Source organism: Apteryx rowi, unplaced genomic scaffold (assembly GCF_003343035.1).
Source record: "Apteryx rowi isolate R43461 unplaced genomic scaffold, aptRow1 scaffold_240, whole genome shotgun sequence".
In the NCBI taxonomy this organism is placed as follows: domain Eukaryota; kingdom Metazoa; phylum Chordata; class Aves; order Apterygiformes; family Apterygidae; genus Apteryx; species Apteryx rowi.
The window spans coordinates 582249-606800 of NW_020448753.1; the positions used below are offsets into that span (position 1 = coordinate 582249).

At 37.8% G+C, this 24552-nt stretch overlaps 2 protein-coding genes across 2 annotated transcripts in view; one reads left to right on the forward strand and one right to left on the reverse strand.

The window, feature by feature from the left end:
• The window catches only part of KIAA1257 (KIAA1257 ortholog), a 42519-nt gene extending 27380 nt beyond the window's left edge, over positions 1-15139 (reverse strand). Inside the window, exons 1-5 of the mRNA XM_026066399.1 lie at positions 14890-15139; positions 13878-14074; positions 10011-10218; positions 8469-8600; positions 5531-5615 (exon numbers count right to left, since the gene is read on the reverse strand). Coding sequence (XP_025922184.1) covers positions 5531-5615; positions 8469-8600; positions 10011-10218; positions 13878-14074; positions 14890-15139 — 872 coding nt within the window. The remainder of the gene's footprint in view (positions 1-5530; positions 5616-8468; positions 8601-10010; positions 10219-13877; positions 14075-14889) is intronic.
• Positions 15140-15906: 767 nt separating this feature from the next.
• EFCC1 (EF-hand and coiled-coil domain containing 1) overlaps positions 15907-24552 on the forward strand; it is a 66462-nt gene continuing 57816 nt past the window's right edge. Inside the window, exons 1-3 of the mRNA XM_026066400.1 lie at positions 15907-15980; positions 16383-16603; positions 20820-20895. Of these exons, the coding sequence (XP_025922185.1) occupies positions 15907-15980; positions 16383-16603; positions 20820-20895 (371 nt within the window). The remainder of the gene's footprint in view (positions 15981-16382; positions 16604-20819; positions 20896-24552) is intronic.

Below are 24552 nucleotides of genomic sequence, written 5' to 3' on the forward strand. Positions count from 1 at the left end.
TTTTGATTAAGTCATGCAAGATCAAAACCATATAATCTCAGGATGGGGGCTTAAATTTCAAAACACAGTAACATTTAAATATAAACAATTCTAGAGACTGAAGAGATTGTTGGGATAGTTTTACTGCCTCAGGAAAATTATTTACTGTCAAACATTAGACATGTCTGTCTAATAACCCTACTAAAGCATAGATGTCCATACTGTCTTCTGAAGGAACAGAAGCTACTACCCATTAAATATGCTTAACTATTGGTATAGTACTTTACAAATAAAGTCACCAACTTAATAAACAGGATAAATTAATAATCTAAAAGCTTCATACTGCCTAGACATCACCACCCAGTAACATAAAGCAGATCTTTCCTTTTTTATTTTTATTTTTTTAAACCTTTTTACTAATGAACAGCTGCATATGCACAACTGTATTCCATCAGTTCCGTCATGCCCTTACTGGTTAGGAGAGATGAACAGGATTTTCTGGAAACCTCTGTTAGAATTTTAATAGGAACAATACTGTTAACTGGTATCTGGTGAGATTAGTTATCAAAGAAGAACAATGACTTATGACATGAAGTACAAGAATTATTAAATTCAAGAAACAAACAGGCGGTATGATGTGAAACACAGGACGTGGCACACATGCTAAGGTTGATTTAAGGCTAAGGGGAAGTAACACAACGCAGGCATCTGTAGCGGCAGCGGTGGGAGACGAGATGGCAGGCTAGCTGGACTTCTACCCTTAGCTGCCGCACTTACTTCTATCCTTACCTTGTATCAGTATCAGCTGAATAGTAACTATCTCATGTAAAAACTGAAGCAGACAGGAGGACTCTGGAAGGTAGTTCTAGCAAAACTGCCAGTGAAACCTACTCATTTAATCTAGACAATGACTCTGAAACAGCAGGATAACCATACGTTATCATGCTCCTCTTGTGGGGAAAAACAAAACAAGACAAAACAGCAGATGTCAAAGGTGACTATCATATTAACAACAGAGTAAAAGGATTTGTTTTTTCTCATATAATTGAATACTTCAGATATTTTGGTTGATTTTTAAAAACACACCTCTGGTAAGAGATCAGAGCAGAGAGTAAAGAGTAACTAATCCTTCGGGATGCTGGAAATGCAATTCATCTGACTCACTGTATCTCCTAGAAGACATTCCTTTTATCAAGCAATTTATTCCAGATATAAAAATCACTTATCACACTTCATGTGATTTACAAATCACCTAAAGTACTATGTCGTCTAACAAGATAGTAAAAGCTGAGAGACATCTTCAAAATGGTGAAACAAATTAAAATTATTTTAATTTTTACATCAGTAGTCACAAAAACTGGTCAGTGCCATTTATAATAATAGTTTGAAAATAAAGACATTTGAGGATGCTTTGAGAGGTACAATGTTTAGTAATGAAATAACTGTAGTTCAATATATGTAGCAGATGCATGCTGTCTTTTTTTTGTGTAATATAAAATCTACATATATTATGACATTTGCTTATTTTTAAAAATTTTTAATTATTCTAACAATCATTTTACTGCTAAGAACACAGGACTACAAGAACTCCATGTCATCTAGTCACCTCTGACTGCAACCAGTATTATATGCTTGGGAGTCAAGGTATAACAAGATCAGAAAGCGACCCTCCCCGACTACTGCCCCTCAGCTTCTCGCAATGCTTACTTTAAGGATTTCCTGTGCTGAAGATTGTCACCAGACTATCATATTTAATTTATGGGCCTACTGTCTGTAACATTTTCTCTCTTTTACCAAGGAAAAACACTTATTTGCTATTAACAAGTCATGCCAACTTCATGTCCTACTTTTGATTATGCCTGCACAACTCGAGCATCAACAGAGTTGCAGGATAACAGAGAGCAGATTATGACACTAATTAGAGCACCAAATTTTAACAGGAAATGAGACTAACAATTTGCACATTTGAAGGTCCACCCAGGCAGATTTGAGATATCAAAATTTTTAGTAGGTGCATCACCTTCACTTTATTCTTGGGCATTAAATATTTCAACAGTTCTCTCTTCCTTCTCCTCCCAGTAATTTTTATTTCAGAGGTCTAAGTTCCTCAGCTGTTTCATGAACACTATTTTTTTTTTAAATCAGACAGGCATCCACACAGTGACCAATGAATAAAGACTATGGCTATGAAGTATGGTTGTATACACTATATATTCATGGCACTAAAAAAAAAAAAAAAAAAAAAATCATAGTTCATTACCCAGATTAACCCAAGCACTTCCCTGATAAATCTATCTGTCCTCAGAGATGTTTCAAAAAGCATGTCGGATAGTGGGAGAGGATCCGGGGAAGGGGGAAGAAAGTTTTTTTGTGTGTTTTCACAACACTAAAAGTGATTAACATTAAAAATAAAGCTTTTTTGAGGTCTTTCAAGTGGATGTGTTAGAGAAGTACAAAGCGCTACCATATGGTTATTTAAATACTGAATGACAGTTTATCAAAATAATTGCTTGAACAACAAAAAAAATCTAAGTAAGTTTACATGTGGGTTTAAAATTAAACCATCACCCTAGGAGAAAATCAGAACTGCTAAAACTAGAAAAAATAAAGTAGTTGCATTTCCCTCAATAAAAAAAAATTAATCGCTTTGCAAAGAGTCCGAAGCCCTAGAGACCATCACTAAACAGAAGAACCTCCAGGTGTTGGGAATAAACAAAGGAAATCATAGTGTGGAGTTCACAGTGGTAACATGGAATTTATTGCTATATTTGTTAGCAATCTCCTCACTGCAGAGTGAAAAGGCATAGAGGATGTCAACCCTTCTGTGAGCATTTACAGCTGCACTGAGAATTCTGCTGGAACCAATTTGAGAGAAGAAATACAGCATACAGCTACTGTGACTATCACGCTCCCTGGCTGTACTACAGACTCTTGGCATAAAACGAAGTAAGCAAGCTGATTTTCTAGAAAAAGAGATTCTTTTCCAGATGTGAAAAGGGGCAGCAAAACTTTGTCAGTAATAAAATTGGTAAAATATAACCTTTTGACTCTCAGATTTTCTTTTAGGGTAAACATGTAGGCTACTTGTCACACAACTCATCCCACAAGAAAAGATAATTATGATAGTGATAGTTCATTGAATGTGAGGCTAGGAAAAACATCACCACAGACTTAATATAGAGGGAATGAGAATGTTCAGGTGAATGAGAGAGTAACAGTGATATACATAAAAATAAAATATTCATTCATTTTTTTCCTGTTTGAGTTTCACTTTGAAGATATCAATTTTTCCAGAAGAACTAATATTCTGATAAATACACTCTAATGACACTAGAACTGTCTAGGAGTAATATCTCTAAGTATCTTTCCACTAACAATTTTTTTTTCTTTTCTTAGCAAATCCCAAAATATATTCTACCTAAAAAGGATTTCTATTCCAATTAACTTGTACTGACAGATAAATTTGCAAGGGGGCTAAACACACGCTCCTAATTTGACAACACACTGATTTCGTCTGTTCATTTTTCATCAGAGTGCTGTTACTGGCTGTATAAAAAGTACAAGTGCAAGCAAGGAGACAGCAGTAGCACAAAGAACTACATTTTACAATTTGAAGTGGGCAAATATCACTTATAATTCAGTGATAAGGGAATGATGTTCATCAAATGCATAGTAAGTGCAAAGATAAGGTAGTGTCCCAGATGACTACAGTGAATCTTGCACAATATGGTTGCCCATCTTTGATCAGAAAGGACACATGAAACATACAGTAGCAATGATTCACATTTTAAAGTAAAGAGTGGGATGTCATCACTGTAATTTTTGCAGTAAAAATCCCCCTAGTTTCAACAACACAAGCTCACATTTGCTCTTTCTGCAAATCTCCTCCCATAAGCTATTAAGAAATAAAATCTCATCCAAAAAGCTACACTGACTCAACCAGTTCTAGCAGTTAGAAAGCTTCAGAGACCCTGTTTTTATTTTGTTATCATGCAATTGCATGGTATTTACTTTCATACAAAAAATATAATGCAGAAGGAAACAGTTCAATTATCAAAGGCTACAATATTGTATACATGCACAGGAAGTGTCTATTTAGTCCATGAAGCAGGAACTGAGAATTGTTAAAAACAGAACAGGCAGTAAACCAAGAATTATTGAAGCTGATGTAACAAAACATTAATAATCAACATTCTCCCCAATCTTACAATACAGCACTTTCAAACAAGCATCTGATTTTTAGCAGCTCAAAAGACCACTGGCTAGGTACATTTTGAAATAAGGTATTTGGACCTAAATGGGGGGAGAACTTTAAGATGCTTTTCCACTCAAATGTAAACTATCTGAAATTTTGCTTGCATGTTCAATTCAATGTTCTTGCTGATTTTTTCACCTCTAAAAATACATGTTTTTCTACCTTACAAAGCCCACATTATCTGAACTGCAAAACTCACTTACTGAAGAACTCATCAGAAGTAGTAGCATTCTTACTAAATATGAAACTCAGAAACATCCATCTGCAAAGCTTAGATCATAAATGTATGCTGAAAACATTACCTTCATTATCTTCATGAACTTCACTATCTTTTAAGTAACAATCTGACTAAATCTTGTTCAGAAGAAGTTCTTAAACTCATGTAATAGCATAAAATGAGAGAGCATGTCATACAATACAGGATGTGTATTCGTTATCTTGTGCTATCAATACCAATTAAGTTTTTTAGAAACATAATAGGAATCTTGAGAAAGTAATTTAGAAGTTTATATATAAAGTGTTTGGGGGTTTTTTTCTGGATGACATTCTGAATGATGTATTTGAGATGCATCCTATTTGTGATTCATTTCTATTTCAAATGCAAAGTTTTCCACTATGTGTAATACCCAAGAAAAGCGTCAATTTTTTTTAATGTTACCATTTATCAAGTCTTGAATTCTCTGAACTTTTCTACAATTTTAGAAAGCTGCATCCTGACTGTTAGAAACAGGCAGTAGTTTTCCAAAGCAGGTGAGGGTAAACCTGAGAGGCACAGTGTCTTGTTAGTTTCATTCTGCTTTTAGGAGCAATTCCTCTTTTGGTTTAGTAAGTCATTTGTTTAATAGCTTTCGGTGGTAAATTTCTATCAGCTTAACTAATTTAGAGAGGAATTTGACCCAATGCAGATTCATAGTTACAGAGTTGATTCACTGATTTCAGACGCAGCAAAGCTTGTTCTGCTGATAACTCTTACTGTTGACACTATCTTCAACCTTTTCAACAGAAGGAGGTACCCTGAGCTGTAACACTCCACGCTTTTGCCATTTTGTAACATTCTCATTTGCCCAACTAGCAATAGAAGAATAACTCATAGTTACAAAGTGGATCGTAATACTTTTGCTCCTCTACTATAATCAGTAGACATGGGTGCAAAAAGTACTAGTGCAGAAGAGTTAACCACTTGTGAAATTGCCATATAATTATAACAAGGTTAAAAAAATGTAAATACTGAAAAATAATTACCCAACTGTATTTGCAATATATGAACATTTCCCAATGCAAATGCAACATTCTTACCTCACTGTATGCAAGTCATCTGTCCTTGAAGGATGTGGCAAGCCATAATTAGATGTTGGCAGCCTACTCAGGTAAGTTTCTTCTGCTGGAATAAAATAGGCTTTGTGTTTGTTATTACGTATTTCATGTTTTGATAACTCCCAAAAGATGAATTAACTGTCCCTAAACCTCTAGTAAAACATGAGTGAGAAGAGTTTTATGCAAGCTGTATTTATAAAACATGATACTTTTATATGTTTTATGTATAAAAACACGATCCATTAGATTTTTGTCTCTACGTGTCAAGGCCGAGTTTGAATAAGACCCAAATATATAAAATAAAATATTTTTGAGGGACTTCGAGGGATGGTGTAGAGAGACTAAAATGTTATGAAGCCATACTTCATTTTATAGAAAATTAATTTCCACAGCAATCATCATGCAGTGCTTCAAAACAAAACTAGGAATTAACAAGTAATTATAATGAACTGAGAATACCTGAAAAATATTTTGTCAGCACTGACTGTCCTAACTGTACATAAGTATGTACTGATGTCAGTAACATATCTTAACGTATGGAAGACTGTATACACTAAGAAACAATACATTACTTTTGCTTAATTATTTCAGTCAACTGTTCCAATTGCTAATCCAATCAACACTCATTAAACATTGAAAAAAACAGTAATGCTACTGGTCTCCAGATCTTTTACACAATATGTAGAAGTTCCAGATGCTTGTTTAGTGTTTTATATATGCCAGCAATATGGTATACTACATCTAACTGGATTCAAATGTCATTTAAATCTGTGACTATTTTCATATAATTAAGTGTCCTGGTTCATTTTAATTGACTTAACATTTGGTCTCATAACATGCCAATAACGCACACAGTTAGGTCCCTCTTTCTACAGTATTTTAAGGTCAGTGAAAAGAAAGAGACCTTCAGGGCACTCCTTTCTTCCTTAACACAGAATGGGTTACGATTTAAGCAAAACGTAGGCATTTTTACTTTCATCTGGGGCTGAAAGCTACGTTCCTGTCCTTTACCTCCTTGAACACACTTTCTACTTTTGCAGACTTCAGTATTTGGTCCATTAATCCTGTCTGGGCCAGTCACTAGATGGCGCTACTCCCAAAATACAGATGCACATTGCCAGACTACTACACCAGGAATTCATTTCCTCCAACTTTGGTGAAACAGGTCATGAACCATTTAAAAAATAAATTAAAAAAAAAAAAAAAATCAGCAAACAAAGCTGGTGACGCAGTGCTCCCCAGCAACATCACGTAAATGGTTTTGCATCAGATACCACTTTTTCCTCCTACTTCAGTATTTCCCAAATCCCCAGTACTACTTCCTGCAGTAACAAGGATTCCTTTGGAGGATTCTATCTAGATATTTAGCGAGCCAAGGTTTTCTGTTTGTGGATCTAACAAAATCAGACATGACACAGAGGCAGACATAGCTGCTAATTTTGTTTTGACTGCAACATCTAGAATTAAAAATTGAATACAGATTTTCATAAAAGATGATTAAAGTCAGAATACAGTCATGGAGACTCGTAACGCTTGTTTTCCAGTATTTTTGGACTTTTTTGTTCATAAAAACATTACATGAAAAGAACCTTTAAAGTGCAAGGCCAACTCCCAATAAGCAAAAAAAAAATAAAATAAAATAAAAGGTCTGTGCTGCCTGAATTCAGCCCTTCAGTACAAATATATATTAGAACACAGACCTCAGATGACTACAAAACACATTTTTCAGTGGTCCTCTGCCCTAGGTAGCATACTACATACTGCTTATTAAAAGAGTGGTTTAAAACTTAGCTTTATCCTTAACTATACAATGCAGCTCTTGCCTTTTTGCTCTTTCTTATGAAGCACCCAAACAGTAATCCCAGTATACTGAAAGAATTGCTGAACTCCTCATGGAGAGAGCTATAACACTCACTGTTACAGGATCTTTGTGCTTTCCCAACACTAATCCTTTCTGTAACAACTCTAACACTATTTCCAGTGTGGAGATGAAAAATGGAGGCACAAAGAAAATAAGGGGAGAGGTTTCCACTAACCTTGGGAGCCCAGCTGGAAAGCTAAGGGTCTAGTTTTTCAGAATATGGAGCATTTTATAATTATTTTAATTTTCATTAATTAAATTTTCAGCTGTTGTTACAAGTTCTCAGTTCCCACAATCTGCAGCCAGGCACAGTAACATGGCACCACAGGCCCCCTAAGGACACAGCAGTGCACTCTGCACCTCTCTCTAGCTAAACAGTACCAAGGAGCTTTCCAGTCAACAGACTTAAAAAAGGCTCCAAAAGGAACAAAGAAGGCTAAAAGCACAGTTTAAGAAGACGTGGCAACAAGTGTCACAGCCACTAGATGGAGAACTTTTTCCCTTCTTTGCTTAAAGGATGCTGCTGCTTGACATAAGGCTAGATTTTTGTTGTTATTTGTGGCAATACTGCGGCAGTTTCTCAGTTGGAATAAGACAACACCAGATTACAAAACCACATAAAATTAGGATCCCACCAATGTCAGGAATAAAATTTCATACTTCCCACGAACTAACTATTTGAAGGGAACATGACATGCTGCTACTGGGTTTCAGGTATTTACCAGCAGCAGAGAAACAGTAAGAATCTGGAATCTTATATTCTAGCTGAGGTTCTAGATGTGAATGTGGTCACTTAAAAATGTGAAGCAACAGAAAACCGAGGTGCTTTTTTCTGATGTTCCCTTAAAAACCTTCTATGAGCCAGCTATATCTCTTTTCTGTTCCAATTCTACTCCAAAGATTTTAAAAACTTATTCCAACCTCAGTCTTCCTGCAACAGCCTGCTCCTTTGGTAGCTTCCTCAGTCCTATTCCTGCTCCCCCGTTACTCCAGATCCCAGTTCCATGCCTGCTCCCTCTGTCTCCCATCAAGCCAGTTCCAGCCTCCATACAGCTATACCTTCAACAAGACGGGCTGAAGATTCCTTCTGTGCCTTGGATTCCATCACTCCTTTAACTTTTGTACAGCTGGGTGGTGGCTGAGTCTCTTCAAAAAATTTTCTTTGCAATAGTACTGTGTATTTTACCCCACCTATCAGGAAAAAAAAGTAAAGAAATTCCTTGGTTTAACTTCACTGGTTAGTCTGGTTGGGCCACTCTCAAGTTTTGAACAATTATTTTCCCATGGCTCATGATCCCCTTTTCCTAGTATCTTTAAGAAGCCACTCAGAGGCAATATTTCTGTTAGTCTGGAGATGAAAATCACTAGGGTTACTGAGGTTTACCTCAAACCTTGCAGAAGAACCTAGGATAAAATATTCTCCCTGTGTACTATAAAACAATGTATCTTTGGAGGAAAATATTAGGGCAACTGAGGCTTGTTGGAACTCCCAGAATACCGGACCTGCACAGGAGGTAAGCAATTTTGGTAGTAAGCCAAGGGCTTCTCTATTCAGACTTCTCTGAAAGACGGCAACTTCAGGAAGCAAAGCTTTTAATCCTTTCTCTTGCCTGCCTGTTGCTAAAATGTAAGGAGGCTGTTCAGAAAATACTGAAATACAAACAAGGTTCCATTCCTCAACAACAGCTATTCAAGTGCTCAACATATCTTAAAGAAAAAAAACAAATGCTGTTATAAATTTCCACCAACAAAGCTTATTCTCTGACCAAGCTCTTCACATCTCAGCAAACATTTGATGTATTAGTATCAATTTAATCAAAAAGAAATCCAAGCCTCTATTAATTAAGCCTGAAATTTTATAGCTTCCCCAAATCTCTATCCACTGAGATACAAGCACATTGCTTTACCAATAAAATATATATATTTTAATAGTAAAATTAATTTTAACTGCAGTTGCAGGGAAGCAGAACAAAGGATACCCCATGTCCTATAGGTTTCATCTCATACATACTTCTCCGATATCTAATAAGAACTGAGTTCTCATTTCATACATATCTCTTTATGAGCCATAACAAGATCCATATTTTTCTAATTAAATTAATTCAACTAGTAGATTAACTAGTATAAAATTAAATCAGTTAGTAAATAACTATCTTTGAAACCACTGATTCTCAACCTACTGTGGCCAAAATTTAGCCATGGAGTCAAGTTACTGCGGGGGGGGAAGCGGGAACAAGAGGGAGAGGATGAAACAGAAAGAAGCACGACATAAAAATGTGGCTGTGAAAGTTCTGCTTCCTCTCAGGACAGTTCTCCCCCCAAAAATCTATCTTTGAAACACAAATACAGCCATTACTACCATCACTACACAGTGGCCTCAAATAGCTCTTCAGTTTACAGATGTTCAGCTTATAGGCCTGATTATATTTTTCTACCATAAAAATTTTCAGAAGTTGATTTATGCATTAATTAAAATACGAACAAGCAGGAACTATTTTAGTGGGAATGACAAATGAATCTCAAATAATCCCATCAATAATTTACTAATAGACACAGTCACAATTTCAAGATACATAATGTGTTTGTTTGCATTAGGCTTACCAACAGCATCCACATCCTCTACTTGTGAAGAAAAAATTTTTGGTTGACTAATCTTAGCTTTTGAAGAAACTTTGTCCTTGGAATCCCAGAGTTTTAAAGTTATTTTGTGGTCTCTTAGTTTCATTAGATATTCATTGGTGACATTGATATCAATACTATGGTTCCACGATACCCAGATCTGGTCATTTTCAAACCACGGCGTAATAGTCTATTAAAACAAACATGAAAACTTTTACAGGAACTGACCAGTACTGAAGAACTTATATTCACGTGTTGACCACTATTCACAACTAATTACAGACAGTACAGTGCATGGAAAAAGCTAGCAAGAACTCTTGAAGAGTTCTAGGGTTACAAAACATTACAGCCAAGTATTCAAGGGAGATTAGAATTAGAAAAAGAACCTAACTGGAGAACAACATAATGAGACCTATCACAGCACAGTTCTCCTCTTCTGAAAGCAACTGCCTGTCACCTAGAAGAGGGGTAAAAGATGATACTATTAAGTGTATTAGAAGAAAGCCGTTCTCTAAGTGTACACTTCTTATTTTTGCAGCTCATGCCAGGACTTACATGACCCCATTGATGTGTCAGAGCAGCACGTTTTCTTGAATTCATACAAAGTTGTCCTATCAAGTCAAGGTCTGACATGAAGACACAAGATAACAAAAAACAGCAGTTAAGCTGCTGGTCAGCATGAGCTCATATACTTAAGACTTAACAGAATACTACAAAAGCAAATACATACACTTTAAAATGCTGACTCGGTACTTACCAAATTAAAGTACCACCTCTAAACTTCACTTGTATATGCTGCTAAACAATAGGAACAAAGCACTTGCAAAGTTGCTGATTGAAATGTGTTGTATCAGCAACTGTAAGAGCTTTTCTGTTTAACAAGAACCTCAAACTGATTCTTAAGCTTAAAAAAAAAAAAAAAAAAAAAAAAAAAAAACAAAAAAAAAAAAAAAAAAAAAAAAAAAAAAAAAAAAAAAAAAAAAAGCCACTCAGATTGAAATGCATAGACAAAACCAAAAGCGTACAGGACTACAGGACCAGCTCATGACCTCTTCAAACCTACTCTGTGAGCAGGAAAACATACCATATAATGAAAATATACAGCCTACTCCCACTGAAGGGAAGAGTCAATGAGTATTCACGTATGAAAGGAAAGCAGGATTTTGTTCTTAATTTTAATATTTCAAAGCAGAGAGCAAGATTCACTTGCAATTCTATATTATAGTCAAATTGGAACTAATGTGGCAAGACAGCTTCAACAACTAATTTTTATTCACATACAGCCATTGTAACTTCTTAGGTATTTTTCTTGACCATTCCTTTTTTTCTCTCCCCTTATTTGTATTTTATTTATAGACTACCAAAATAAGAGTATGTCACATAACATGGAGAAAACATCCTAACAGCCTCTATTTTCTGTTCCAGAGGCTGATTCTTTGACACTCAACTACTTCTACCTCCACTGATTTTTCTCTTTCTCACTTCAAAACACTGCATTTCCTACTCTTAACTGTCATTCATGTTTCAGCAGCACTAGTGTTTCATGGGTAACATGACTGAACTATGCATGGAAGCATATATACATAAAACTGCTTTAAATATGTACTATACGCTAAATATTGACTGCCTTGCTATATGACATTTTGCCTAAGTCCATCTCCATTTCACATAGGAATTTTCAGTTTCTGCTAATTTTTTGAGGTCAAAATGCTGTGTACATGTTATTTATAAGAAAACAAATTACTGTGTGTCCCTTATCTTTCTACCCCTTGAAAATTTCACTACAAGTAGGCCATACTTCTTCAAAGATAGGACACACTGTGGTGAAGGGGTGTGTGTGTGTGTACATTTACACACACACACACTTATACATATTTTTCCTGTTACAGAAGTCTTGCTCGCTTTCATTTTAATTACAGTCAAGTTCCTTGCCAGAAATTATTAAACTTCAAAAATGGGAGATTCACAGTGACTTAAGGTTTAAAGGTTTAAAACATAAACGTGGTCAGTCAGGATGATGCCATGAAAAATCACCTTTCAAGGGTCAAAAAATATTTGTGTATGCACACGTGTTTTTATAATAAAAGAGAAAACTATGATGGAGACAAGATTTATGCATTACATGATACATTAGTGAAATACATACTTTAGGAAAAAATAGAGTGCAAAACTTATCAATAAAACCTATATATTCACCTCCTCCATATCCCTCTCTGCTATACATTCACTCACTGAGGAAGTTACCCCTTCCATCAGTTTGTCTTTACAAAGAGTTGGCTGAATCCCTGGAGTTGTCTGCTTACAGTGAAAAAAGAACACAGTAATATAAACAGGAAAAAAGGGAAAGTAAATGAAGATGTGTAATAACAAAAAGAACAGTGTATAAGTGTAATCTCACAGGCAGAAACATGCCTGGAGATTCCAATATTGCATAACCACACATAACTTAGTCTAATATATTATGATAGATGACAATCAATATCAATGTTTAAAACACATTTGCTCAGTTATACTTTTGAAGGAATGCTGATGTTTATACCATGTTTCTAAGTATTTAAAAGTTAAGAAAAGTTAGGAAAGGAAAAGCTCTGACCATGTTATCTATCAAAACTCAAAACCTCTAATAATATATAATTCTCAGGCTGTGTTCACTGTTGATCACTGATATAGTGATGGAAAAGAAAGGATGGATAGTCAAATTGAAAGTATAATAGATTTTGGCCAGCAAATGCTTTTTTTTTTCCTTCTTCTCTCTCTCTCTTTTTTTTTTTTTAAACTGATTTACTGTCTTCCTACAAGGAATTTTCAAACTCAGTTCAGAAGACAGTCTTACTAAATTGTGCTCTTGCACTACAAGAGAGCTCAGTGTACTGTACAAAAAGCTGAGGTTAATTTAAGTTCAAACCTCCCTTCTTGTGTAACTTGACATATATTAATAGACTGATACTGAATTACTAGGCTAATACTGCAACATAATGTGCATATTAGTGACTTAAATCACTTAATCATGAGTTCTGGTAATAAAGGCAATTTTTCCTATCTTCCGTACTTTCACCAATAAAAGGGAACCATGTTCATTAATAGTAAGCAACAACTTGGTAGTTTACTTGTAAGAAGACAAATGCACGAAACCTTCAACTAGAAAACTATCTAGACACCCAATGACCACTAAGATTTAGGCAAACAGAATATAATCTAAACTATCTTTAATAGAATTACTCAGCAAAATCCAGAGAACAGGATATAGTGCTTTAAAAGCAAGACTCTCTGAAACTTAGTCAAGCAATTTTAGCGTTAACTTTTTAAAAAGAAAATTCACAGCAAATCAAAGTGTATTCAAAACATTATATCCAAATCGGAGGGTCCCGGATTTGAATGCACAGGACTCATTTAGACATGCTTTACATAGCTTGAACAAAATTTGGAAAATTCTTCAAGTACCTTAAAATATTTTTCCCCTCAAAGATTGGAAGCATAAATTTCATTCTTTCTTCATTTTTAATAGAACAGATAGTTGCCTTCGAGTTATTGTATTACTATCTTGGTACTTAAAAGATAAAAAAAACACGATCCCAAGTAAACTGATAATCTTGAGGAAAATAAAACAAGTTTTGAGCAGATGATAAAGATTCCATCAGTCTCTTACTACAAATATAAGAAGTTACTGCTGATCTAGACTAGCAGAGTCAAGTTCTGTTTTCGATATTTATTTCCATACCTGCATGTGCGGATAACATCTAAGCAGTAGTTAAAATAATATATAACTACAACACTCCACCTTTGAAAGCATTCTCCACATACGACATTCCGGATTACTCAGTTTTATGATTTTTTTTTTTTTTTTTTTACCTTGGAATCAGATTCTGCAAATAGCTTCGCAATCATCCCAAACAATACCAAATCCAGTTTTCTGGGTACAGTATCATCTGGTAGAAGAAAATACTCAATGTGATAGTAACGTCGCATTCTTGGAATAGCTGCATATTTGTCACCTTGAATGCTATTTCTTTGCACTTCAGCTACATCGGATGTCTTCTGCTTGTGCCCTAGTGAGAATATTAGAATTATTTGGAAGTGCCAAATGCTATCAAAGATGACACTTTCAGGAGAAAAAAATGCTTTCTGCAATGCTCAAATTGTAACAAGAGTTACATCATGACAGCAGAAAAATAACTGATTGAAATTAACGACTGCTGAATGTGAAACTCTTATCCCAGCGCCCAAGTCTGCTGTTTTTACTCAAGTTTAACTGCAATAATGGTCTATTAAGTTTCTGGAACTCCCCTCATTCTCTCTTCCTGCAGCATGTCTTCTTTCAGTTCCTGTAACTCCCAAGACATGTACATCCTATTACCCAGATAACTTGCACAAAGTTCCACACCACTTGGGGAAAGCCTGAATATGCCCATTCCTGCTATGCCAAAACACCTCTGTGCCACAGAAGAATCATACCACATCTGTTGAACAGCTGCTGCCTTCACCCAAAATGGTAATACTACCTTTAGACTACCCAAAATCATAATTAGGCAAATTGAGAATATCTGCAAAAAAAAAAAAATCTCTTTTGATTATTAGGCAGTGACTTATTAATAAGCAACAGCTAAAATCAGCAACTTGAATAACTGTGACTACTGAGGAGCCAGAGGTCAGGAAAGGTTTTCAGTCACCAGTGACAATCATCCAATGATAAAAGGCTCCCATGTCCCACTGCCATTTTCCTGAGTGTTCTACCCAGGAAAATTCAAACCAAATAACATCTTTTCTAACATTATCTTCTCAAAAGACCCAAGACCCTGTCCCACAATTACTTTATGAAATAATGAAAAAAGGATTCTTAGGAAAACCTGTGTCAGATACTTACTTGGAACCACTAAAGGGACAGCTAGTGAGACTGTGAATGTGCAGGTGACAGTATGTGAGGCAGCAAGTTCCACTGAGTCTTTTTCAGACAGGTAGGGCCTGCTGCTTTCACTTTCTGGGGTCAGATGACCACCATCCTCAAGTACCTCTAGGCTTTCAGTTTCAAAAGTGTTTTTAGAGCAGATTGTGTCCAAGCCTGTCATCTCTTCTTCATCCACTGCCTCTGAAGTCCCATGCTCTTGCCTTGCCATCTTGATGTACAATCACCAGACAACTGATTGTAAGACTACAAAAGAGGAAAAACAGCTTATTTTAGTGCTGCTGTCCAGAACAAATAAAAATACTTACCAGAGCCAAAGCAATATTAGGAGGCACAAATATTCCCACTTCCAGATGCTTTCAAACTGTTTAACACATATACCCAAGAGATTAAATTTGGAGGCTGGGACAGTTCACACAAAGGTCTCCAAGCAACAAGGGCAAGGCAACAGTATGTCAATACACTCGGCAAAAAAAAACCCACAAAGCTCAAAAAAGTGAAAATGCTAATATCTTCTGAGGCTATCAACTACCAGTTTCTTTCCTGGCCGCAGAGGAAAGCTGAGTTTTGGAAAAAAGCATTATTTTCAGGACGCACGTGGGGCACCCGCAGAACCACAGGTGCTGGAAAGGGCAGTATACGCGTTAAAGCAGCAGGTGACGATAAAACCGCCCCTTGCGCACCTGCTGCGAACGGCAGCTGCGCCTCGCCCGCAGCCTCCGCGGACGGAGCCGCTCACCGAGCTGCTCGGAGGCGCCACCGGGGAGACCAAAGCCTAGTTTGCGGCGCGGCTCGTCTCCGGGAGCGTCCTCCCCCGCCCCGCAGCCGGCCCCGCCGCAGCGCCGCCCCCGCCCTGGCCTCGCTCCCCGGGAGCCGCGTCCTCCCGCGCCACCTCCTCGGAACGGTGTCCCTCCGCGCGCCAAAGAGTCTCCCCCCTCCCCGCGCCAGGCTCCGGGACGCCCGCGCAGGGATCCGCGGATGGGCGAAGCGCTCGGCGCGGCGGCACCTGGCGGGCCGCCATGTGGCGCGGCGGCCGCGGTGCAATCGCTCAGGTATACGTACATGCGTGCTCTCTAAAAACAGACACTGTAGTTGCTATTTGTGGTTAAGGAAGTCAGCTGTTCATCAGGGCTTTGGAGCTACTGGGTTACATACACGAAGTTTTTTCACAACTGCGGTTTTTCTGCTCTTCCCTGATTCATACCTTTATGCATAAAGCTGCACCAAAACGGAGTAAGCAGCGGCACCCAGAAGATGCCACAGGTTTCAAAAGCTGGAGTTTGACTTCCAGCAGCTTTGCATTTTGCATGTTTGTCTTTAAAACTTTAAGAGAAAACAGGCTACTTGAATATCTGAATGTTTCAGCGCTGATTCCTAAAATACTGTGGGCTTTCACTGCCAACACTTTTACAACATACTTACATTTTAAAATATTTTTATTACATTCTATCCAGGAATGATATAAAGTACATCATACCTTACCAACGGGGTAGCCACCCACTTAAATTAAAACAAAGCCGAAGCAATGCGCTGCAGGAGCGTGCTTGCGCCCAGTGGGCCCTGCCCAGCCCAGGCCCCGGCCCATGCCCTGGCCCACCCGTGACCGCTCTGGCACCTGCACAGGCCGGCCGGCTGCGCTCCACTCGCGCCACGCAAAATCAGTACATCAAAATCAGTATGCTACACTACATCTGTACTTTTATGGAGCGCTTGCATCTGAAAATTTAGAAGTACTGCACGGATAATCTAAGAATAAAAAAATATTTGCAGTCTTATTCCCTTTCAAACGTTTACAATATATTTTTCTCTGGACAAATTTGTTGTCTTGAACACAGATGATATTTATGGTACAGTGGGCAGAAGAATGAGAAAAGGATTATCTACAAATGTTTAATGCCTATGAAAGAATAATCAGTAATATGTAATTATGCACACAACTAACAAATCACCAAAATATATAAGCACGTTCACTTTTTAGTAATTTTAAGAGCATCACCATCCAAATGACTCAGCAGAAATAAGAATAAACTGGACAGAAATAAATGGACATACGTTTTTCAGAGACAGTAGCACAGGATTATCTACACATCGAATCATTGGGCAGTAAACCATAGTGTGAATTTATGCACATTAGTTACTCTTCACTAACTCCCTTTTCAGAAACTCAGCATGCCTAAAAAATAACTAACAGTCCTTACATTCACAACTTACATATCAATTTCCCTGCTCCCTAGACAACAGTGAAACTATTACAGGATTAGTTCAGCAATTATAAACCAAATCATAAGTAAATGTTTTGTCTTCTTGCACAGGCCACACATCCTATTTTTGATATGAACAACTCAGTATTTAAACCTACTTTAATCCGGGTGCTTAGTTAGACAATATTTCACACAATCAGGATGAAAAAGGATGGGGATATTCATTTCTCAGATTTCTATTCTCTATGTTTTCCCACATGAACATGGATCACAACTGATCATTAGGAACTCTGGCTGACATCTCAATAATCTGAGTAAAAAGCAGAGTGGAAATTAAAATGTCAATGGAATAAAACATGATTATAGTGAAACACTTTCCTGCCAGATAAAGGCTTCAACATTTTAGGGAGTATTCTGTGAAAGATCAAATACACAAATTCCTGTATGCTCTTCCCATACCTGCTACCTATAGCATGAGTTTTTGTAAATCTCTTCTGCACAAACCCAAAGAGAACTTTACATCCAAAAAATGTAACCCAGCAAGAATCTGGATTTTTCATACTGAAACTGAAAAGCACATAAAGCCTAGAAGGATCCAAATCTTAAAATGGCTCAACAATTCCATGCTCCTTTTGTACCTAAGCTAGCTCCAAGACCCCAATCCTAGATGCCATTCTTCCATTTCAGCCTTCAGAGGAAATGTGCTGTAGATACATCTGCTGGATACCCAGCTGACTGGGCTGCCAGAAGCTATTCCTCCTCACCAAGCCAGAAGCTATTCCACTCAGGTAAAGGCTGCAGGCTGCGAATCCTCAGTAAGGTGCATAAAACTTCAGAATAACACAGAATAAGGTGCACCTAAATCTTTTGTATTGTCTAACTCTATGCAGCGCCCTATTCAGCATGCCATTTGGGGGGCATTCTAAGATGCCCAGCTTTCTCCATAAATTAACTGATCCTGATTTGCTAGTGATTCCAGGTTCTGGATTTCACCAAAAGGGCTAGAAAGATACAAAATGGGTGTTACAACACTAAAGTTGAGGAGCCATAGTGCTGTTGGCATCTGCTCCTTACTGTTGCTGTATCTCTATCTCCTCACCTATAAAACACAGACTTTGAAATTTCTGGTAATATTTAGGGATACTCAGGAGTAAAGATGATCTAAAAAGGATAAATCTAAATAATACATGCTTATCTCAAGAATCTACAGTCTGATTTACAGGAGAAATTAAGACAGCATCAACATTTTAGAAAGGAAACACCCCTCTGAAGTAATTTAGATAACATACTCTTAACAGACGTCAAAAAACTTGTAACAGAGGCTCAAGTAACATCTCTGCAACCTATAAAAGAACTACTGAATAACTTACCAGGTAGTGAAACAGAAAGCCAGTGGTAATATCATTGACTGAAGAACTACAAGCCAAATTCTGGTCTCACTTATACTACAGCAAATCTGCAGTTTTTCCCCTCAGTTGACCCCCAAATTTGCTCATAGAAGAGCAACATTTACCCCATAAGCACCACTAAATAAAAGTCACTTCTCTTTCTCTAATGGCTGTAGAAGAGCCTTAAAATTGCTCCAGATTCTGAATAGCTAAGAAACGTAAAATAAAACACCTGTTATTCAGATAAGTGCAGCTGTTTCCTCTGCAGACTACATAACACCGTTTCTTCCCTTAAAATGGATTACATTCCTTCAAGAGAAAGACCACCATGTATTTAGTAATCTCTCTCCCTCCAGATACAAACCAAATGCAGTGAGGTAAGATCTTTTTTTAATTTCAGTAGGTTCCCACTGGCTCCACAGCAAAACATTCTCCAGACAGTCCATTTGTAATATATACATTTTCTTTACATTCAAATGCTTACCAAAGTTCCATAAATTAGTTACTGAAACTCTTTTCTGAGTCTGTCTAATATGGTCTCTGTGTAGCTAAACCAAGAAAACATCTTCATAGCTTTTTGCACAGTTTATCAGAATTGCCTACATACTCATAGGATGTGTACATCTAAAATGTCTTATAAGGTCCAGCATATTTGTATATGCTAGTATACATTCGTAAAATTTAAGATATGTCCTTTCAGATATCTGAAGCGCTGGGACGTGAGTAGTATCTCTAACATGATTACTCACATTCTTAAAGCACCTGCCACTTTAGTAAGGCACTGCTTGTCAAAGTTACTGTCTTATGTTTTCAGACTGAAATTTCAAGTTTGAGATTTATGCCTCCTAGATTAACATTTCATCTTTGCTATCATTTCAAAATGTGGCAGCTTTCAGATTTTCAGAAGCTAAGGTAGGATAAATTATAGAAGGAGATAAACCTTCTACTATTTCTCTGGAGAATAAAATGATTCTATTGAGAGGCATATGCATATGAAATGTTTCCAGTACGACAATAGTTACTGGAGTCTTTGTGGAGCATTGAGGGCATACTCCAGGGCTGTATATAAAGAAAAAGAATTAATCTTCACTTCAAGGGATTTACAACCCATATTAGATGCACATGTAACCACAACTTGCAGTTACATAAAAATGACTGTACAGAGAACGCCGGTTAAACCTTCAAGCCATTCATTTTAATTAAGGTTTGCTGAGGTTTGCTCAGGAATATTACAACATGGCTGATGCCTGTCATCCAAAGGCCAAACAGTAGACCTGAGCTTTGAGAAAGGATGGGCAGGCAAGATGTATGATTCTGTGAAAAACTGCATGGCAAGTGTGAAGGTAGTTATAGATGAATGTTTGGAATATTCCCACATTTTATTCTGGGGAAAAGAAACAAGACCTCATGTTGTCAGCCATGAATACTGGATTATACTTTAGAAGGAGTTAAATAACATCAAAGCATAAAGTTTATTACAATTGAATTTCAAGCTTCAACTAATTCCCAGATGAATCTATAATAAAGCAATTTAGAAAAGGACTGTTTTTAAATTCTCTTTCATGCCAACACCTGAGTGTGACTACCAAGAGGACAGATTTCCCCTCCCTGCCACAAATTTTACATTCTCACAATACATGTCAGTAAATTTACTGGGGTTCTCTTCACTGCCATACCCACAGTGATACCCCCAAAAAACAGAGATTAAAGCTATTCTTCAAAAAAACATTTTTTAAAAATAAATAACCACTGACTGACCAACTAATAAGCAAGGTGCTTCCCAGTGGCAGAGGGTCTGAAGTTCTGGAAAGCTGTATGCTGCTGAAATGCTATAGCTGGTTTCCCTGTCATTCCTGTGATGTGATATACCAAATACAGTGTTATCTCTGTTCTTACAGTTCATATTCCTTCCTCTCTACCCATTCATTGCTAGAAAATATTTTGGAATCTTTAATGGTAGTGGTAGTTCTTAAACAATATATATTATCAATTTTTTTAAACAATCTGTAAGCAATAAATCCTTAAAGGACAGATCAAATTTAAGTGCCTTGTCTTCACCAAGTGCCCCACAGCCCTACTTGCTCATTCTGATCTACATCCATAATTCTTTATTTATACTGCCAAATAGTGCATAACATGTTCCCTGAGCTACTCCACCAGAATTTTCTACCGAGTGGATGGAAGAATAAAATATGAAATCAGAGAATTAATTAGGTACACAATTAGCTTCACCCTGCTATCACATTCATTATCTCATTCTCCTTTTGCATATTACCTATACAACAATGTGCTATCTCCACAGAGCAGGAGATTGTTCTCATACATGTCAAATATGTTCAAAATACAGAAATAGCAGTGAAAAAGAGTAATATTTCAAGGTAAGTATTAAATGAGAAAAAGCTGCAAGCAGGAGTAAAACTGCATGACAGATAGGAATGCTCAATTACATTTTTCCTTTTTTGTCTTACTGTATACACAGAACGGTCCCTAACTATGCTGGACCTAACAAACAAGAGCACACCCAACATTTTTGGAGTTGCAAGTAACTTTAAAATTATGCCAATAACAACACTGCACCACAAGAATTATTTTAACTCATCTCTGTGAAATCTTCTGTGAAAACCAAACTTCAATTTAAAAATTACCTATAACATCACAGTATGACTTTGTTGAAAACGATTTGGAAAACATATTTTAAGTACTTAGCATTACATTTTCACTTTTCTCTCCAATAATAGAAAGTTTAGAAGGAATAAAGTATATTTTACAGTAAAGAAGTGATCTTTCCTGCAAGATAAGCATTTTCCACAGCCTAACAGTTCTATTTGGCTCTGTATAGCACTAATGAATGACAACCCACTACCCAAATAAGACTGGACTATTGATATCCTGGCACTTGAGACATGAAAGCAATCTCTGCTGATCCTTGGTCCTGTAACATATATGAACTGTGAAATAAAATATGAGTAAAGTTAATTTAAGACCAAACCATTTTTTTTCCTATAAACAATGTTACTGTGTATGTCCTTATTAATTCCACTCCTACCTAATACAGTTTCAATCCGTATTCTGTCGATGTTGGCAAACAAACTGAAGTCAGATGATGATACCTGAAAACTTAAAATAAAAATCTCCAGGTAGTTATTTTCAAAAGGCAATATTTTTAAATACTTCTGATTTCCAATTATAATCACAACACTGTAGAAACAGTCATTCTATTCAAATGATGCTTTCCTATCTGCTTTTATATATAGTTAGGACTCTTTCAACATACTTTCAAGCTCCAGTAGAAGCTCCTGTGTACTACCAGGACTGCTAACAACTTGGTAAAGAAAAGGACCTTAAATACTTAACAATATGTTGCCATCTCTCTGAGAAAGTTTAGAGAATATGTCAATGAACACAAAAATCTTGACCGTTAGGGGTAAAATCTTAGTCCGGGGTAGATACACCAGCGATTATTAAACTATTACAGGCGCCTCTGTATCACTGATACTGATAGCACTGAACTGTAGAAAAAGTGTGTAGGAATTCATGTTTCAGTTTTTAAAAAAACATGTTACAAAAGGAAATCCAAACCCCTTCTCACACAAAGGCTGAAATGGGATTTAAGATTTTTCTGGTCCAACTGTTTTTGCAAATGTCTAGCATTTAGAAGTATTGTTTGGGGGGGGGGGGAGTGTTTGTTTGAAAACTTGATGCAAAGGCAAACTGTCTAGCAGTCAGAGATACAAAATACAATGGCCAAAGGTTTGGGAGGTTTTGTTTTCTTTCAGAGGTGAAACTCAGGTGAGCTTGAACTGACATCATTCTGACCTACTCATTTCCCTGTTACAGTGATAAAGCAGAAAGCCAAAGATTTGTCATGCTATTTATGCCCTTCATTCTTTTAAAACTGAAGAACAGCAGATGGGCAATGGGGAATTCAACAAAGGCCCAAATGTTCCCCAGCACTGTTAACAGTGCCTCCATTCTAGCCTGAGATAACACCAGGAAACCTAACTGGAAAGCATAGGTGCTAATGTAAAATTTATGCTGACATGTTTACAGCCTGGTAAGGATTCTGTCAGTCTTTAAATCAATTATTTCCACTTGAGAATTTTTTTTTACAATTGAAAATAGCTAGACCAAACCAAGTTTAAATTGGTCCATTGTCTAACTCCAGGACCTTTATGCTTTAGTTCTTGTTTGGGATCGGTCCAGCTGATGTGTGTAGATAACAGATGTGGATTTACATATCTGCTAAAAACACTCAAGGTTTATGGCTTGTCTCTTCTATCGCTTTCTCACTAATACTGCATTATAGGGACATATTGTAGACCTTAAATGAATTCATGCAATAATAATATTAGCAGACTAAGAAAACCTAAAGTTTTATATGTTTGCATAGTTATGATAGAAAACAAAGCATTTTTATATATATGTTAAGCATGGAAAAATACTATCAGTTCATCCAGTCACTCAGATCAATCAAAAGTATGAGTTACAAATTATTTATCAATTCAAATATTACAAACGAGGAAAATGAGAGAAATGCTCTTTAAAGGTACAAGAATACTTCAACAAAACAGAAGCAATAGGTCCCTCAACTGGACAAGGGATTTTAATAGTTCCTAATGGCTGTAAAACTACAAAACATACTACTATTTTGGGTAAGAAGTCCATAGAATCATTGGTGGATAAAACTCATCCCTTGAGAATAAGGAGCCTGATCCTCTGGAGTACTGAGTACCCTGGGGGAACTCCAGGTCTCATACCGTAAAAGCCAGAAGGAAATGTTCAGCAAAGCAACATTGTATGTTGCCAGTCTGCCCTCTGAATAATCAGAAATCTGATTTTTAGTAAAGCAGAAGGTCATCAAACTTCTTTATTCTAAAGGATGTTTTTTCTTGACGATGCACAGCAGATGGAATTAAGTCATTGTTCCCACTCAACGACGGGAGGTAAAGACAGTGTTGGGGCCCTCAGGGTACCAGCAGACCTTCACTCCCTGACCAGCCCCTGCTCAACACCCCCTGCTCAGGCACCCGATCTGAGCCCAGGCCTGGGCACGCTGCCCTTACCTGGGCTATGCTGTTGGTGTACCTGCCCCAGTCCTAGCCCTGCCTACCCAATGGACTTTGAACCGACACTGTAGCCTTGACCTCAGTCCTGTCTCTGGCCCTGCCTCTTAGATGGGCCTTGGATTTATACTGTAGCCTGTTTCCAGTACTGTTTTTGGCCCTACCTCCCACTGCTCTTGCATGGACTTCTTGGATGGGTCCTGGACCCAGTTCACCACCTCACCTGGTCTGGGGCTGTTTATGGACCCTGTTATTAGCACTCCAAATCTACCTATTCAGACCTTGGGCACTGCTTGTGCCATGGTCACCTGTGGCTCCTGGCTCATCCCTGCTGGCTGCTCTCTGAGTGTACGTAACTCCATTTGGCAGATATTGGTCAGATCCTGCTCACAGGATCCCACCGAAATCAGTGGTGCTGCTAATGCAAGAAAGCTGACTGGTGTTTACAGTCAAGATTTTAACCATTTGAACAGAAGGAATTAGTTAAGGCTGGTACTCCCTTTTAATGGCACTTCATTTTTAAAGCGGTCCTACCCCATAAAGGAGCAAATACTACTACTTTGGAAAGGTTAAGTCATTCAAACCAACGGGCATAACGGGAAGGGGCTCAAGGGGGACAGTTCCAAGGGGGCTCTGCCTCAGGCATCGCCAGCAGCGCACACCCAGGCTCGCTCGCCCGCAGACCCTCCCCGCCAGCCCCCCGTGCTGGCGGGAGCAGAGCCTGGGAAGACCGGGGCTGCCGGAGGGCTGCCGGCTCCCCGCCGTTTTCACCCCGCTCCCGTTAACCCCCACCCCGACGCGGAGCCAACGGCTACGAGCTAGGGGAGAGCCGACGGCGTGACGGCACCCGGACACCGACGGTCCCGTTAGGAAGAAGAGAGGGGGGGAAAAATAACCTTAAGATCAGCGCGGACGGGACACCGCGGGGAGGGAGGCTGGGCTAGCAGGGAGCGGCTGCAGGCGGCCGCCGCG